Raw genomic sequence first — 17812 nt, 5'->3', positions numbered from 1 at the left:
CAAAACATATACAATCAGAAGATGAGAAAGTTCCGGCTTCTGCATCTAAAGCCTCTAAGAAATATAGAAGTTGATCTCAGGCTATTTCAGAGCTCAAAAAAGATTTTGAAAATCAAGTAAGGGAGGTCAAGGAAAAATTGGGAAGAGAAATGAGGGAGATGCAGGAAAAACATGAACACTAAGCCAACACCTTAGTCAAGGAAATCCAAAAAATTACTGAAGAAAATAACATACTAAAAACTAGTTTAGATAAATAAAACAGTTCACAAAGTTAATGAAGAGAAAAATACCTTAAAAAAGCAGAATTGGTCAAAAGGAAAAGGAGATAAGAAAGCTCTCTGAGGAAAACAAATCCTTCAAAAGTAGAATGGAGCTAAAGGAAGCTGATGACTTTGCAAGGAATCAAGACAAAATAAAACAATATCAAATGTTCAAAAAATTATTAAATACTATACAGGGTGTCCTAAAATTCCTAGTGCAGTTTTAAGCTTTTAAGCTATTTGGGACACCATATATTATGTAAAATATTTTCAAAATAGAAACAAAAAAGAATCTTATCAATGTCCTTTTATGATGCAAGAGTCATTTTGATACCTAGACCAAGGAAAGTTAAAAATAAATAGCACAGGGCCGGAGCCAAGATGGGGACAAGAAGGGGTTCAGTCTTAGGCGCTCTCTGATAAAACTTGAAACTAAGGACTCTGACTAAACTTTCGAGAGACAGAAGCCACAGAGGGACCCAGAGAGGCAGTTCTCTTACTCAAGGTGACCTGGAAAAGAGCAGAAAGACTCTGCTCCCCTGGACGGAGGGGTGGCCTGCCCATGGCCCGCCAGAGGGAAAGAACTTCAGCCTCCTGGAGGCAGCCCCAGGGCACTGGAAGCCCCGGCTCACAGCAGCTGGGAAGTCTCCTGAACTGCACCCCCGGGAGCACCAGGCACAAAAACAGCAGGGGACCTCTGCCAGAGAGAGCACTTGGAGCCCAGCCCTCAGGGCACACAGCAAGCAGCTTGGTCTTTCAGCAGGGAAACAAAAGCAGGCTGAGCCAGTAAGCAGGAGCCTCCAGGGCATGAGCCCATTGAGCTGAGGGAGAGAAGTGAAGAGAGAGAGTCTGCTGAGCTCTGTCCTCTGCCCCTGGAACAGGACTCTGGGGCTCTGACCACATTCAGATGCTGATCGCAGTCTAGGCCCCACCATAGAACAGCAGGGCCCCCCCCACCTCAGCCCCATGGCAGAGGGGAACGCTTAAGGTCATTCACAGACCAGGAGGGAGGACAGAGCCTCACACATTGAGACCCTTGTGGGAGTGTCCCAAAAGCTCAGGGAGCAACCCCAAAATCAGGCCCAGGCTGGGAAAATGAGCAAGCAAAGAAACAAAAGGAAGACTATTGAGAAATATTTTGCAAATGAGCCCAAGAAGGATCAAAATACTCAGTCTGAAGATGAGGAAACACAAGCTCCTGCATCTAAAGACTCCAAGAAAAACAGAAATTGGGCTCACGCTATGACAGAGCTCAAAAAAGACTTTGAAAATCAAATGAGGGAGTTGGAAGAAAAACTGGGAAAAGAAAGGAGATGCAGGAAAAACATGAAAATTAAGTCAACAGCTTAGTCAAGGAAATCCAAAAAATTGCTGAAGAAAATAGCATGCTAAAAACCAGCTTAGGTCAAATGGATAAAACAGTTCAAAAAAGTTATTGAGGAGAAGAATGCCTTAAAAAGCAAAATTGGCCAGATGGAAAAAGAGATAAGAAAACTCTCTGAGGAGAACAAATCCTTCAGACAAAGAATAGAATTCAGGGAGATTGATGAATTTACCAGAAATCAGGAATCAATACTTCAAAACCAAAAAAATGAAAAATAGAAGAAAATGTGAAATATCTCATTGAAAAAACAATTATATGGAAAATAGACTTAGGAAAGATAATTTAAAAATTATTGGAATACCTGAAAGTCATGATCAGGAAAAGAGCCTTGACATCATTTTCAAAGAATTACTACAGGAAAATTGCTCTGATATTCTAGAAGCAGAGGGCAAAATAGAAATGGAGAGAATCCACCGATCCCCCCAAGAAAGAGATCCCAAAAAACCAACCCCTAGGAATATTATAGCCAAGTTCCATAACTCCCAAGTCAAAGAGAAAATATTACAAGCAGCCAGAAGGACACAGTTCAAATATCGTGGAGCTGCAGTCAGGATCACACAGGACTTAGCAGCAACTACATTGGAAGCTCGTAGGGTTTGGAATATAATATACCGGAAGGCAAAAGAGCTTAGAATGCAGCCAAGAATCAACTACCCAGCAAGGCTGAATGTCCTCTTCCAGGGAAAAAGATGGACTTTCAATGAACCAGGGGAATTTCAAATGTTCCTTTTGGAATGGCCAGAGCTGAACAGAAGGTTTGATCTTCAGATACAGGATTCAGGTGAAGCATGGAGATTGGAGGAGAGGGGGAAAATATGAGGGACTTAATGATGATGAACTGCATGTATTCCTGCATAGAAAAATGACACTGATAATATTCATGTGAACCTTCTCAGTTAATAGAGCAGGTAGAGGGAGCTTTTATAGTTGAAGCACAGGAAAAAGCTGAATTCGAACATAAAATATGGTATAAAAATGGAGTCAATAGAAAAAAAGGGAAATGTAATGGGAGAAAGAAAAAGGAGAGGGGGAATAGGCCAAGATATTTCATATAATAAGTTTTTTTCTTTATTACAGTGAGCTATTGCAATGATATGGAAGGGGGAGGCAAGGGGGAATGAGGGAACCTTTGCTCTCATCAGAGGTGGCTAGGAGAAGAAACTATATATACTCAATGGGGTGTAGACATCTGGAGTAAGAAGGAGGGGGGAGCAGGGGGAAGGAGTGGGGATGTGAATGATGGAGGAGAGGATGGACCATCGGGGAGAGTGGTCAGATATAACACATTTTCTTTTTTACTTCTTGCAAGGGGCTGGGATTGGAAGGCCTGTCCAGGACCATAGGGCCAGGTGGATTCTGGGCCCAAGGGGTGGTATGGGGGCTCAGGGCTTCTTGGCCCCAGGACCAGGGATCTGTCTGTTGTGCTACCCTACTCAGCTACCCTACAGCAGAGTCAGAGTGAAAGAAGAGAGAAAATATAGTACATGACAGTGGAGAAATAAGAAAAGGGGGAGTTGCAAGCAGCAATGGCAAATGGTGGAAAAATATGGAAGTAACTTTTGTAATGGACTTACCATAAAGAATGTGATCCACCCATGACAGAGTTGTTGGTGTTGGAACAAAGACTGAAGCACATTTTTTATTACTATTATTTGGGGGAGGGTGCAGGGCAAATGGGGCTGGGTGGCCTGCCTGGGGCTGATAGCAGGGTGATTTTTGGGTGTCTGAGGCCGGATTTGGACCGGGTGCTCCTGGCTCAGGGGCCAATGCTCTGTCTGCCACCCAGCCACCTCGACTATGATTACTATTTTATTTTATTTTGGGTCTTTTTTTTTCTTCTTTTTGGTTTTTTGCAGGGCAGTGGGGATCAGGTGGCTTGCATGTCGCACGGCTGGGTGATTGTTGGGTCTATGGGATTGGATGTGGACTTGGGTGCTCGTGGCTCCAGGGCTGGTGCTTCGTCCATTGTGCCACCTGGCCATACCTACAATTACTATTTTTTTTTAAATTTTAATTTTTTTTTCTCTCCCCTGTACTTTATCACCCAAGCAAGTCTATACAAGTCTATATTCATGGGGGGAGGGGTATTTTGTTTACTCTTAAACAAGAATATTTTATTAATGTGAAAAAACCATTTGTACAAAATGAGAATTTAAAAAATAAAAAATGGCATAAAGAATTAAAAATATTAAGCAATGAAGCCACATCAAAATGTCACAAAGATGATACTCTATATAACCAAGTTGGATTTATATCAGGAATGAAGGGTTGATTTGATATTACAAAAATTATAGATTTAATGAACCATTGTAATAATTTTAAAAATACATCACATCTAAATAGTGAAGAAAAAGGTTTTGACAGAATATAACATCCATTTATATTAAGAACACTAAAAAAAATCTGGACCTTTCTGTTGGATCTAGACCTGAGTTTAATTGTTGTCTAGTAAAGCCCCACTCAGGACATGAATTCTAACCTCCACAGAAACTTCAAACAATGTACAATCTCACCTCTATGGAGACCCCAAGAGCTCCAAGTCCCTACAAAAACCATATACCTTTGCTTTCTATATCCAGTACCATAAAAAAAAAGACTTGCTCTTCCCACTACCTGCTGCTGGAGTCTGCTTAGACCCAGCCTGCCATTCCTTCCTTCAATAAACAGCTTTACATTCACTTCCATTTATAGTGCCATTTTCCCTTTTACTGAGGTTCATCTTTTGACCTTTCACTTTCCTTTTTTTTTTGGAATCACATTTAAAAACCAAGAACAGACATTATCAATAATGAGATATCAAAGAAATACATTATCTCCATTATTATCTGACAGAATGCAAGAAGTTAGCTATACTAATAGGAAATTAGAGAAATATGCACAGGCAAATAGGAAACAAAATTATTATTTTCTGTGGATGATGTAGCTTACATGGAAAAGTCTAGAGTCAACTAAAATTAAACAAAATAATAATTGCGATAAAGTTATAGAATGAAAAATAAATCCAAATAAATCACTATTTCTCTGTATTTCCAAAAAATCCAGGTGGAAGAGAGAGAGAAAGAAAAATTCCATTTTAGCTAAGTACAGAGTAGAAAGTTCCAGGATCAAACAAGATTGAGGATCAAGCAAAACAAAGAAATCGTAAAATACAGGAAAATCTCAAATGTTCAAAAATATTTATAACAGTTCTTTTTTTAGTGGCAAAGAATTGAAAATTAAGGGGGATACTCATCAATTGGAGAATGGTTGAACAAGTCATGGTATATGAATGTTATGGAGTACTATTGTTCTATAAGAATTACCGAGGGATGGAATTTCAGAAAAGCCTGGAAAGACCTATGTGAATTAATGCTGAGTGAGATACGCAGAACCAGAGCATTATACACACTAACAACAGAGTGGGGTCATGATCAACTATGATGGACTTGCTCATTCCATCAGTGGAATAATCAGGGAAAATTTCAGGGGATTTGTGATGGAGAATGCCATCTGTATCCAGAGCAGGAACAGTGAAGTTTAAATGGAGACCAAAGCTTATTATTTTCAATTCTTAAAGTTGTCTTATATATTAAGGAATTTTGCCAACTCTAATATTTTCTTCCTTTAGAAGTTGATTCTTCTCTCACAAGTTGAATTTCAATCTATGCTTATCATGGCTGCAAATGTAAAGCCTATAACAGATTGCCTTCTATTGGTGAGGGGGGGGGATAAAAATTATAAAACTCAAAACTTCACAAAAAAAAAATGATTGGTAGAAACTACCATTGAATGTAATTGGAAAACAAATAAAATATTTATATAATGTGGAAAAGAATCAAGTGTTTTGCTTTCACAAGAATGAGAAAGGGTATTGTCAGAATCTCACAGATGTCAGTGAGGATAATACATTACAAAAGCCAGATATCTGGTCTTGTAGAAACTCAAGAGATGCCAACCTGTTTACAGGAATTAGAAAGTTAAAACAAAAGGAAAAGGTGAAATAACTTTGCAGAGGCTGAATGGAAGTCTGTGCTATTGTCCTTTGCACCTGGAGAAGGTGCAAATTGCTTATTAGTACAATGTATAATTAGTATAATGAGCAAAGTGAGGAAATTTTATGGGGGGCTGGGGCAAATATTATCAATTAGATTTGTGACCCCAGCCAGTGATTGGCCTGAAGGGGCAGGAACAAAGCCTTTGAAAGTGCATATAACATCTAGCATTCTGGGGTTTCAGGGCCCCCTTCTCCCCTTGAGAGAGGTGTGCCTTTTTATTAAGAGGTCAATAAAAAACCAGTTTAATCCTCTGGACTAAGTAATCACGAGCCATTTATAACAATTTGAGCACACATTCTGGGACATTAATTTAAATCTCCTCTTCAATACTTTTCCCATCAAACACAAGAAAATAATGCACACAAAAGGCTTGATTTCAAACTTACTTTCTTGGTGTTCTCTGTGGGGGAAATATCTCAGGATTCCTGGGAAGATAAGGGTATGGAGCAGAGAGTGATTAAAATGTCTAGGGGTAAGAACCAAGGTAAGGAGCTGCCCTGGACTGACTGAGAAGGATTCCAAAGAAGGAAAGGCCAGAGGATAATAGTGGATAATAGTGTGCCCTGAAAGGGGGGGGGGGGGGGCGGGCACGATTTGGAGTCCCTCTCAGGAAGTTACCCAAATCCAAAGCTCACCAAGGGCAAAGTTGGAGCCTGAACCTGGTAGGCTGAGGAGCCACGAGGCCTGTAGCCAGGTGGCAGGAAGGCAGAAGAAAGCAACCAACTGGATCCAATGTGAGTATGGCGGTAGGGGGGAGGAAGTTTATGTGTTTTTTGTGTGTGGTTTCAAGATCTGCTGTGCCAGTATCTCCCTTTTGGAGCTTGGCCTCAACCCCACTGAGCAGAAAGTAGCAGTAGCTGGTGGATGGAGCTGGAGAGAGGAGGGGGAGGCTCTTAAAGAGAAAACAGTGGGGTTGAAAACAGTAGAAATGATAGCCTTATAGATCAGCTATAAGGGACCTCAGTCATCATATACTCAAACCTATTGATTTTACAGCTGGTATAATGAGTTTAGAAAAGGAAGATTAGAAAGGAAAAGAGCAAATTTGGAGAGAAATGATTAAGATTGAGAAGTTATAGGATTTATTGAGAAATTATAAGATTTTCTACTTTAACTCTAAACTTGAATCTAGCGGGAGGAGTGCGCCACCTGCCTGTGGAAAAAGTGGGGGGAGAATAACAGACTTAGCCTTAGAGGGAAAGAGACACCTGCCACAGGTGTTATGTGATTGCCAAAGGAACAAAATTTAAAAACCAGAAGTTTTGGGGAAGCACACTGAGGATTTAAAAGAAGGGAATTAGTATTGTTGCATTCTGATAAATTTGTACAGAATGGGAGAAAATTAAATAACCTAGGTTGTTAAATTGGTTTGGAATTTCAAACTATCTTGATTTAAAGAACAGTGGTATTGTGTTACTAGGAGGACAATATACAATTATATTAGCAGGGATATTTACTGATTTCTTTTGGGAAAGAGAAATACTGTACTAAGTTCTGTGATCTGACTTGTTTTGCTATTAAATTGATATTGACAATACATTGTCAACAATCTCATAAGGCCTTTTAAAGGAAGAAAGTGTGTAATAATTTTGTCTTATCACATGTCTATGGAAGGAATATATATGTATATAAAATGGGCATATATATATGTAAAACTAAAAGTAAAATCTACTTATTAAAATGTTATTTTAAAATATGAAAATGTATTTACAGTGGCTAGCATTTATAGCATAAATAAGAATTGTACTGGGGTTTTAAATGTACCATATGTTTGAGATTGGATTCTTGGAGGATTTGGGTAAAGAGGTCTGGAAGACAAAAGTATAATGATAGTGGGATATACATTTTGCTCTTGTTTTAAGGAGAATAAGATGTTTAAATAAGAATCTTACATTTAATGTAAATTAATGATGCATGTTTTAATTTTAAAGAAGTCAAGAATGTGGATTTCTCTCTTGGTAACTGCAGACAGCTGATGTGGAGGGCTCTGAGGGATTACTGAACAAATAACAATTGTGTCCTACTGTAAGGCAACTTATTGATGAGTAAGATATATTTATCAGTTATGTGATATATCAGTTATATGACATTCTTTTGTAACTGCAAAGAGATTCTATTTACAATATTTGGTTATCTCTTGTGCATATGTAAAGTATTTGAATACATAATGTTAAAGCCTGGAATTAACATGTGATTGCTTTGAAGGGGTAATAACGGAAATATCAAAAATTATGACCCCTTCTGGGATAGATCTGTAGGTTCATGTATAATGTAATAATGGAAAAGACTGTTTTGTACAATCTAGAAGTTGATGTGGTGTATTTTTTTTTTTTGTTTTTAGGTTTTTGCAAGGCAAATGGGATTAAGTGGCTTGCCCAAGGGCACACAGCTAGGTAATTATTAAGTGTCTGAGAGGGGATTTGAACCCAGGTACTCCTGACTCCAGGGCCGGTGCTTTATCCACTGCGCCACCTAGCTGCCCCTGATGTGGTATTCTTACTGCTATTTTATTATATGGGAACTAGTACCACATTTTGGGAAATTTAAAGTCATCTTATTCTAATGATTTGAAAGAACTCTGAAAGTAATGATTTGTATGTTAAGGATGGCTAGTAGTTAAACAAGTTTATGTATAGAAATTTTCCAATTATATATGTAAATTGGGACTATTTTGGATGTGTGTATGTGTATATATGTATATGTATATGTCATTATTGTTTTTATTGTAATGAGAGCAAAAGGTTGAGAAATGTTGAGCTTAAGTTAATGTGGTAATTCTCAATGGAGTTTACTCATGTAGTGAAACAGTTATGGAAGTTTATTGTGTTAAAATGAAGTATGTATGTCAACATGACAGTGAGTAAAGCAAAATGGAAATTGTAATAAGCTCTAGAATCTTGTTGTCTTGTGATGAAAACATGTGTTTTGGTCTGGGTAAAATGCTGAGCAGTTTCTTCACCAGAAGAGGTCTCTACAAGTCACCTGAACTGGAGAGGACCTTATTGGAACAGATTCAGAAGATGCAGAAGGGCATCAGATGTCTCCAGGGAAGAAGAGTAGAGAGAAGGAAAGACACTGGACCAACTCATCTCCACCATCTCTTGCCTATGTATACATTGTTTTGTCAGGGGATCTGTCCCATTTGATACCTGTAACTTCCCCTTGACCCCCTACTTATGCCCTTCTCCTTAAGGAAACGAGAAGGAGTAGAGCCAGGGTGAAGATGTTTTCCACTGAGAGAAAAGGAGGGAGATTATTGGATGGCATGATTACATCTTATATGAGTCTGTATATCCTATCTCTGATTTAGAAAACAGTATTAGTAAAGGTGGGACAAGAATCTAGCGGACAGAAGTCACTGCCCAGTCTTTTGGTATGGCTAACTGTAGTGGTTCACAGAAGTGTGAGAATTGGTCGTGGATGCCAGTACCCCTGAGTCCGGACTAGTATTCTAGTGCAGAGGCAAGAAACACCAGTGGTATATGAATGATTCAGTTCAGGGTGACTATTTTCTATACCAGTCTGAACAGGATATCCTCCTGGGGAGTAGCAAAATGTCTGTGGACTTATGCCTGGAAGCAGGATACACATATTCTGGACTGTACAATTTACAGAGATAGGTAAACTGAGATTCATGTGAGATGTAATGATGATACCTGGATCCCTTATCAGGATCCATTAAGGTAAAGAAAATTGTGATAACCACTGCATGCACCCATCTGCCAAAGGATTGGTCAGGGAATTGTTAACTCTACCAATGGGCCTGCTACCTGGGCACAGGATGGGAATTAGGGCTATGGAACCTCAATTTATATCCTGATTGGATACGAAGCTGTAGTGGAAATAATTACCAATTAGACAGCTAGGGCCCTGGACTTGCTGGTGGACTAAGCCATGCCAACAAAAGAGGGAGTTATTCAACATAGAGTTGTATTAGACTATCTGTTGATTGGAGAAGGAGTTTGTGGTAAATTGAATCTATCAAATTGCTGCCTAAAGATAGATGCCAATAGGCAAGTAGTAAAGAAATTAGCAGGGACATCAAAAAGTTGGCAAACCTGGAAAATAGGACAGGTACATACCTAGTAATGAGGAAGTAAGATCTTGATAGAAAAAGTCAGTAGTCGTGTCAATAATAAAATTATGATTTGAAGGAGGAATTATTAGGAAGGTGTGGAAACCAAAATTTGATAATAAAGAAAAAAGGTGGGGGCGGCTAGGTGGCCTAGTGGATAAAGCACTGGCCCTGGAGTCAGGAGTACCTGGGTTCAAATCCCGTCTCAGACACTTAATAATTACCTAGCTGTGTGGCCTTGGGCAAGCCACTTAACCCCATTTGCCTTGCAAAAACCTAAAACAAAAACAAAAACAAAAAAACACAAAATTGGAGGGGCAGTTAGGTGGTGCAGTGGATAAAAGACTGGCCCTGGAGTCTGGAGGACCTGAGTTCAAATCCGATTTCAGACACTTATTGATTGCCTGGCTGTGAGACATTGGGCAAGTCACTTAATTCCATTGCCTTGATAAATAAAATTATTTTTAAGAAAAGAACAAAAGAAGAAAAGAACTTTGGAACTGATAGTGCAGCACAGGAGAGAATTACACAGGACTGACCAGCATTATATGCCCTCTATGAGCAAGGCAGAATTGAAGTATCTCAAAGGAAACATGAGAAGCCCAATTTTAGAGAACCCATCTCTGGTGTCCTTGACCTATGATAAAACATTCTGAACTCATATTGGTCAGACATACTGTAACTTGGCTTTAAAAATAAGTGATATCATTTTTAGTCTCCTACAATAATAAAGGACAAGAACCAATCATGTTCTAGTAATAGTAGTGAAATGTGCATTACTTTCTTCTCACCCTTCCTTCCTCACTAAAATACCCTTCCAGCTATCCACTAGATCGGTCTGCCATTAAAGCTACTGGGCAGCATCATGCATTCTTTTACCTTGCCAATTTTTTCTTTGCTTCCACTGCTGGTGGAACTAAGTGTCCTCATTTTTTGTTCCTTCTGGTCCTCTACCTCAGACTTGAGATGTTCAATATGTACCAAATATGCTTGTTCCTGGGCCTCTCGGGTACTCAGCTTCAGTTCAAGAGCTTTCTTCTCTTTCTCCAGTAGGTATAATTGGGCTTTCAGCTCAGCCATTTCCTCCTATAAAACAAAGCAAGTGGTCTGCTAATTTATAGAGAAGAATCACAAAGCTATTCTGATTGTATCTACTATAAATTTCATCTAGGCCCTCACTTCGGCTAGGCAATGCTTCAGTACCTCCCTAACTGACCCATTTTCCAAAGTGGCTCTTCTAGATCTTTTCAATCCTCCTCAAATTTCCCAAGGCACCTCCTCTTTCAGTTGAGTGCCTTGACTCATACTTTGAAAAAATTTGAGGCTAGTCATCAAAAGATCCCTCTAATCCCCTTCTCATTATTTTATCACCCAGGTGCCTTCTATCACTATCTCCATTATCTGTCTCAAGTAAAAAGGCCTTTCCTCTATGCTAAAGCAAATGCCTCTGTGTGCTAGTGAACCCATTCCATTCTTCCTCCTTCAGAGAACTGCTGTTTCTCTATCATTCCCACTCCCTCATTACCTAGAATCTCCCTATTTACCAGATGCTACCATACTATCTACCACCATGCACGTCTCCCCACACCCTTACACTTTATCTTACCATCACTGCTCATCTCACATTTTCCCAATATTTGAAAATATTTGAAAAAAAATCTTAAGTGCCTTCAATTTCTCTCCGTTCATACTTTTCTTGACTCTCTACAACCTCACTTTCCACCATACCAGTCAAAAGAAACTACTCTCTCTAAAGTTACCAATTTAATTGCAAATCCATAGGGCCTTTTCTCAAATCTCATCCTTCTTGACTTATCTGTAATTTTTAACATTGTCCATTGCCCTCCTCTAAATGCTCTCTTCTTTCTTGGTTTTTAGGAATCTTTGCATTTTTTTCTATTTATCTAACCAATCCTCAAACTTCTGCATTTACATTTTATCTGTATCATACTTACTAATCTTGACTTTCTCAGAGTTTTGTTCTTCTCCCAGTATACAGCTTTATTGGGTGGATTCAATTATCTCTATGCTGATGCATGTCACATTTACTTATCCAGTTCTAATCTCTCTGCAAATCTCCTTTCAGACTTTTCTAATTGGGTGTCCTCTAGATGCCTGAAGCATAGTAGATGCAAAACTGAACTTATTATCTCTCACCCCCCCCATCCCATCTCCCTCCATATTTCCTCATTGCTGAGGTCTACTATCACCTTCCCATTTCTTCAGGATCACAACACAGGCATCAACCTTGACTCTTCAATTCTTTCAGCTCCACATGTTAACAAGGCTTTTGTGTACACATTTATAATACCTCTTGAATATGCTCTCCTGCCTTTTGATATTCTATCCCCTGCTGCAGGCTCCCATCTTCTCATTCCAGTTATAGTAGCCTGCTGATTAGTTTGTCTTTCAGAGGTCTCCCGCATTAAACCCAAAGTATTTTCTGTTACCTCCAGGATAGAATTGCAAATTTTCTGCTTGGAGTTCAGAGGCCATCATAACTTAACTCCCTCCAACTTTTTAAGTATTCTTAACACCTTTACATCCCCACATCCCAAGGATCTTTTGTCCACTGACTCTGGTCTCCTAACTGTTCCTTGAACAAGACTCTTTGTCTCTTGACTCCAGTAATTTTCTCTATTTATCCCCTATGTTTGGAATATGTGAAAATGAAAATATATAATAATTATAGATGAAATATAGTGAGTAATAATTTTAAACTGTCATATGAATTATATATAATAGAGACCATAAAGTCTTACAACTAATAGGACATTTAGTTTATAGGAAAACATGGGAAATTTATAGTAAATCACAACATCCTTTCATTATGTTATTATAATCATAATACCTTCTTAATGAGGGAATGAATTAGATAAAGATGGATAAGGATGAATGAAGATGAATGTAAAATTTCTTGAAATTAAAAAGAACACACAATTTTGAGGATCAGCAAGATATATGAGTGTAAACCAAAGGCTCTCAAATACAAATAACTTTCATGGAATATACATTGGCCTATGAATCTATGAATCAAAACCTTCTGGTTTTGAAGGCTTAATTTTTTTATGAGTATTGATTCTGAAATAAAGGCTAAAACAATTGAAGGACTCATTTTATAAGTCAGGCTTTCATGCATTGATTTTTAGGAATAACAACAGTATTAGGATAAAAATGTCAAATATAAGTTCTCCAATGTTTCAGTCATGGGTTCCTAATTTGACATTCTATATTACACCATCTCAATTAGTTACTAAATTGTATTAAGACCTTTTTGAAGCTCTACCTTTAGAGCTGCTATTAACTGAGTCCAGGGACCATATGAATGCCTGAGGTATCTGAAACTCAACTAGAGATTAAATGGACATTGAGATACTCAGGGCCAAAAGCACTTGTTCATTGTATTACCTGAAAGTAATATAAATTCTACCTTTTCCATGCACCATTTTTCTCTGTAAGTCTAGCTTATCAAAAGGGACCGACCCCAACAGATTTTTTCCAACATGGTGGTCTTAGGTTACATGATTTTAGTCTGCAGCACCAAAGCATTCCCAAATCATAAGTGCCTTTTCTTGTGTACAAATAACAGACTGAGAAGGCATGAAAGTCTTAGAACCTTTTGCTGGGTCATTGGTAGCAGTCAACTAACACCAATAATAATCCAACCATTTATGGTTGGCCTTGTATAAAATATTGCACCTTGTAATTATTGCTTTCTATTGCCCCATTCCTAATTTAATTCTAATAGATAGTGATCATGTCTACTTCTATCAGTTTGGTTTCTAGATGGTAATTCAATGGAGACATGTCTCTATAGAATCAAAGGGGGAATGTGAAAATGAAAATTGATAACCCACTTTATTTTGTATTATTTATTAATGATTGAATGCTAATCTCAAAACCAATACTTGTAGATCAGACTGGACTTCATATAGGTCTCAGTTTTACATTTTTTAAGAGTTTACCTTCCCTGTTCCTATGGGCAAAAGTCTGACCTCAAAGACTCAAAATCTACGAGCTTTTTGCTGACCATGGAAGGTGGACAGAAAAGAAAATGAGTCAAACTGGTCATAGAATGTTTGCTAATCACAAGACTTCTGAGGATCTTCGCCAATTCTAAGTTTTTCCTATTATCATGGGTTCTGAAAGTCCTCTCTCAAATCAAATGTAACCCATCTATCTTTTTGTCAGAAAAATGTGTCATTTAGTTTGCATCACTGAACTACATGTAACTGCATAAAAGAGATGCTTTGTCACATTCACCACTGACAACTGGGGAGTCTTGGATTTTTTTTTAATTGGCATTTGCTACTTTGGCTAATAAAGAGTTCATGTTTGGAATTCATGGTTCAGTTTTGCTTTATTGCAGATTTTTATTTTGATAAATACTATCTTCCCATCTCTGGTTCCTGCTTCCTTCAAGTACCAGATAAAAGACTACCTTCTATAGGAAACCTTTCCTTCTACTGATTATTTCCTATTTATCCTGTATATATCTTTTTTGTGCATGGTTGTTTGCATGTTCTCTTCTCCATTAGACTGTGAGGACCAAGATTGTCTTTTGTCATTTTTCTGTGTCCTCAGCATTTAGTTAAAGTACCTGACACATAGTGGGCACTTAAATGTTTAAGGAACTGATTGATCCAGAATGAGGTCTAGAATAAGCAACAGCTTCATGTAGGATACAGGGCTTCTTCAAGAAATTATTAATTCAGCAACACCAAAATCTAAAGAACAGAACATCAATTGGCTTATGCAAGGTAAATGTTTCTTTTCCAGGTACATGATTCCTTGGCTCTTTATTTCTAAGAGTCAACAAAAAATATCCACCTTAGAAGAAGGCCATAGAAATGAAAAACTGGCATTTCAATTAAGACAAAGAACATAACTGAATTAAAAATGAGAAGGTGCTATATGTGGGTCAGATACCAGATTATGCTAACAGGATTTACTTATGAACCTTTACTATACCATCTCTGTAAACAAATATTTTTCATTTCTACTTGCCTCTGAACTGATTCTGGGTATGAGCATATCATATGCCTTTCTACAGTAATCTGATCTCATATAGCTTTGTAAGATAAGCTTTTTGATCTAAAAGGGAGAGTTACAGAGAATAATTCCTACCACTAAATATTTATTTAAAATTCTATTCATTATTTCATTACTTTAAAATGGGCTTATCAGGATAATTTGTTTATTAGTTAGGACAAACTCTGTATTAACCACATTGTTGACCTATGAATGTCAAGGGGAGGGGGCAACTAGGTGGTGCAGTGGATAGAGCACCACTCTGGAGCCAGGAGTACCTTAGTTCAAAATCCGGCCTCAGACACTTAATAATTACCTAGCTGTGTGGCCTTGGGCAGATCACTTAACCCCATTGCCTTACAAAAATTAAAAAAAAAAAGTCAAGGGGATATATTTGCTTTGAAAAAGAAAGCTATTTTCTGTTTGTTACAACTTTTAAATTTCCAAATTTGTCTGTCATTGCCCCTCTCAACCAACCCAGTTAGCCATCCCTTAACAACAACAACAAAAAAAAAATCAAGAAAATGAGCAACAATGCCCAACCTCTGCAAAGAAGAGAGAAATGTACTCTTTTGTCCTTTTCTGTCTTGTCATTAAAATTACAAAGTATTGAGGATTTTTTTTATTTTCAGTTTACATTGTTTTAATCATTATGCACGTTGCCTTTGTGTTTCTATTTATTTTATTTAATATCTAGTCAGAGGAAAGTTCAAATTTTTCATATTCATCATGTTGTAATAATGTTTCACCTTAACCAAAAACCAAAATTTCTCTAATCATCCCCCAATCAATGGGAAAAAACAAACAAAAAATTTACTTTGTTTGGGTTATCACATGTGGTAGTGGTTTTTAAAATAGTAATTGAACAAATTAAAGATATTTGATGTGCTATCTTAGAAAATGGTACAATGGTATTTGATAAGACTATTGTGATAAAATTGCTTTTTTTTTTCAAAAAAAATCACATAGTCCACATTCTCTGAAAATCAGGAAATGGTATGTTTCCTTATGAAAAAGTCAATATGGGGGCAGCTAGGTGGCCCTGGAGTCAGGAGTACCTGGGTTCAAATCTGGACTCAGACACTTAATAATTACCTAGCTGTGTGGCCTTGGGCAAGCCACTTAACCCCATTTGCCTTGCAAAAACCTAAAAAAAAAAAAAAAAAAAAGTCAATATGCTATTGGTCAGCAGAAGCAAAAATATTCATTGAGTTTTCCAGAATATCAAGTTTCTCTATATCTCATTGTAAAATCAAGGTTATTCACTAAACATTTGCTCCTCTTCACTCTTCCTCATCTAAGATCAATAAGCCATCTTTCACTACTGTCTCTTCCTTCATGCTTGGCTCTCATGAAGGGGTGGCATTTTTCCTTGCCAAGGAAAATCTCTCTAAATGACACCTATATCCTTAGATAATCCAATAAATTGTCTCCTTTATCAAATCTACTTCATCTTCACTTGTCTGGCTTCCCTGTACAAACATGTTAATAGTTAAGAAATTTCCCCAAACTTAAGAAATTCTCACTTGATCCTACCAGGCCCTCTATATTTGCTACTATTTTATATTTCTCCTCTTTTTGGTCCTTGAGAAACCTACCTGCATCAGTGTTTCTTTTATAAAATCATCTGCATTGATTCCCTAATTTGACTGAAACTACTTTCTCCAAAGTTATCAATGATATCTTAATTTCTCAACCTGAAGATCTTTTTTCATTCTCATCCTTCTTGATATTGACACTTTACAATATCTTTTCTAAATACTGTCTCTTATCTAGGCTTTCATGACAAGATTCACTTCTGATTGTTGTGCTTCATTTCTAGTCACTCCTCAGTTTCCTTCATGGATTCTTCATGCTTACTAAAAGTGACTCTCCCTCAAAGGTTTATCTTGAGGGCTCTTCTACTCCCTGAAGTTTTCAATTATCATCTCCATATAAATGATTCTCAGATATATACATACACACACATACACACACACATGTGTGTGTGTGTGTGTGTGTGTGTGTGTGTGTGTAATCCTAACCTGTCTCTTGCATCCCAACAGTTCTGGACTGAATGTCCCATAGACATCTCATACTCAAATAGATCCAAAATAGAAAACATCTTTCCTACTTACCTCTTCCTAACTTTCTGGCAAACTCAAATGTACCTAACCTGCTTCAACTTCTCTAATGATCTCCAGTCTTGCCTTTCAGACATCTAGAATTAGATTTAAGCTCTGCATATCCAACATGATATTCATCTTTTCCCCTAAAAACTACTTTCTCTACCACCTACATCAAATTCCTTATTACTATGAAGGGCATCATAATCCTCCCACTCCCTCAGAACTACAACCTAGGCATTGGCCTTAATTCCTCACTCTAGATCACTCACCAATTCTAATCTCTTGGCCTTTGCCACATATCTCAAATGTGTCCTCTTTTCTGACATTCTGATACAGGCTCTTGTCATCTCATGCTGCGATTACTACAATAGCCTGCTGGTGGTTCTCCTTGCCCAAAGTATCTTCCCACTCCAATCTACCTTTCATTCAGCCATCAGTGATTTTTCTAAAGGGAAGGTCTGACCATGTTATCTTCACCACTAGGATCAAATACAAGATCCTCTATTAGCTTTTTTTTTTTTAGCTTTTTGCAAGGCAAATGGATTAAGTGGCTTGCCCAAGGCCACACAGCTAAGTAATTATTAAGTGTCTGAGGCTGGATTTGAACTCAGGTACTCCTGACTCCAGGGCTGGTGCTCTATCCACTGTGCCATCTAGCTGCCCCCTCTATTAGCTCTTAAAGTCCTTCATGACCTAGCTCTCTTCTACCTTACTCTTTAATCCAGTGACATTGGCTTCCTTACTATTTCATGAGCAAACCATTCTTGGCTCTAGTCTCTAGGCTTCTGGAAAAATCTAGCTACTCCCATTGCCTAGAATGCTTTTTTTCCTCCTTTTCCCCTATTGAAAGGTTAAATGATAAGTCTAGTCACACAACTAGAGTCCAACTTCTTGCTTTTCAAAATAACAAATCATGAGAT

General features: G+C 37.9%; 1 protein-coding gene across 4 annotated transcripts in view; it reads right to left on the bottom strand.

Annotated features, from left to right (window-relative positions):
• Positions 1 to 17812, bottom strand: part of MCC (MCC regulator of WNT signaling pathway) — a 219108-nt gene that overhangs the window by 32161 nt on the left and 169135 nt on the right. For all 4 annotated transcript variants that reach the window (XM_074202759.1, XM_074202757.1, XM_074202758.1 and 1 more), the window contains one exon: positions 10633 to 10839. In XM_074202759.1, the coding sequence (XP_074058860.1) occupies positions 10633 to 10839 (207 nt within the window). The remainder of the gene's footprint in view (positions 1 to 10632; positions 10840 to 17812) is intronic.

Source organism: Macrotis lagotis, chromosome X (genome assembly GCF_037893015.1).
Source record: "Macrotis lagotis isolate mMagLag1 chromosome X, bilby.v1.9.chrom.fasta, whole genome shotgun sequence".
Classification (NCBI taxonomy): domain Eukaryota; kingdom Metazoa; phylum Chordata; class Mammalia; order Peramelemorphia; family Peramelidae; genus Macrotis; species Macrotis lagotis.
Note: the sequence above shows the minus strand (reverse complement) of the source record. Positions and strands in the feature narration are given on the sequence as shown.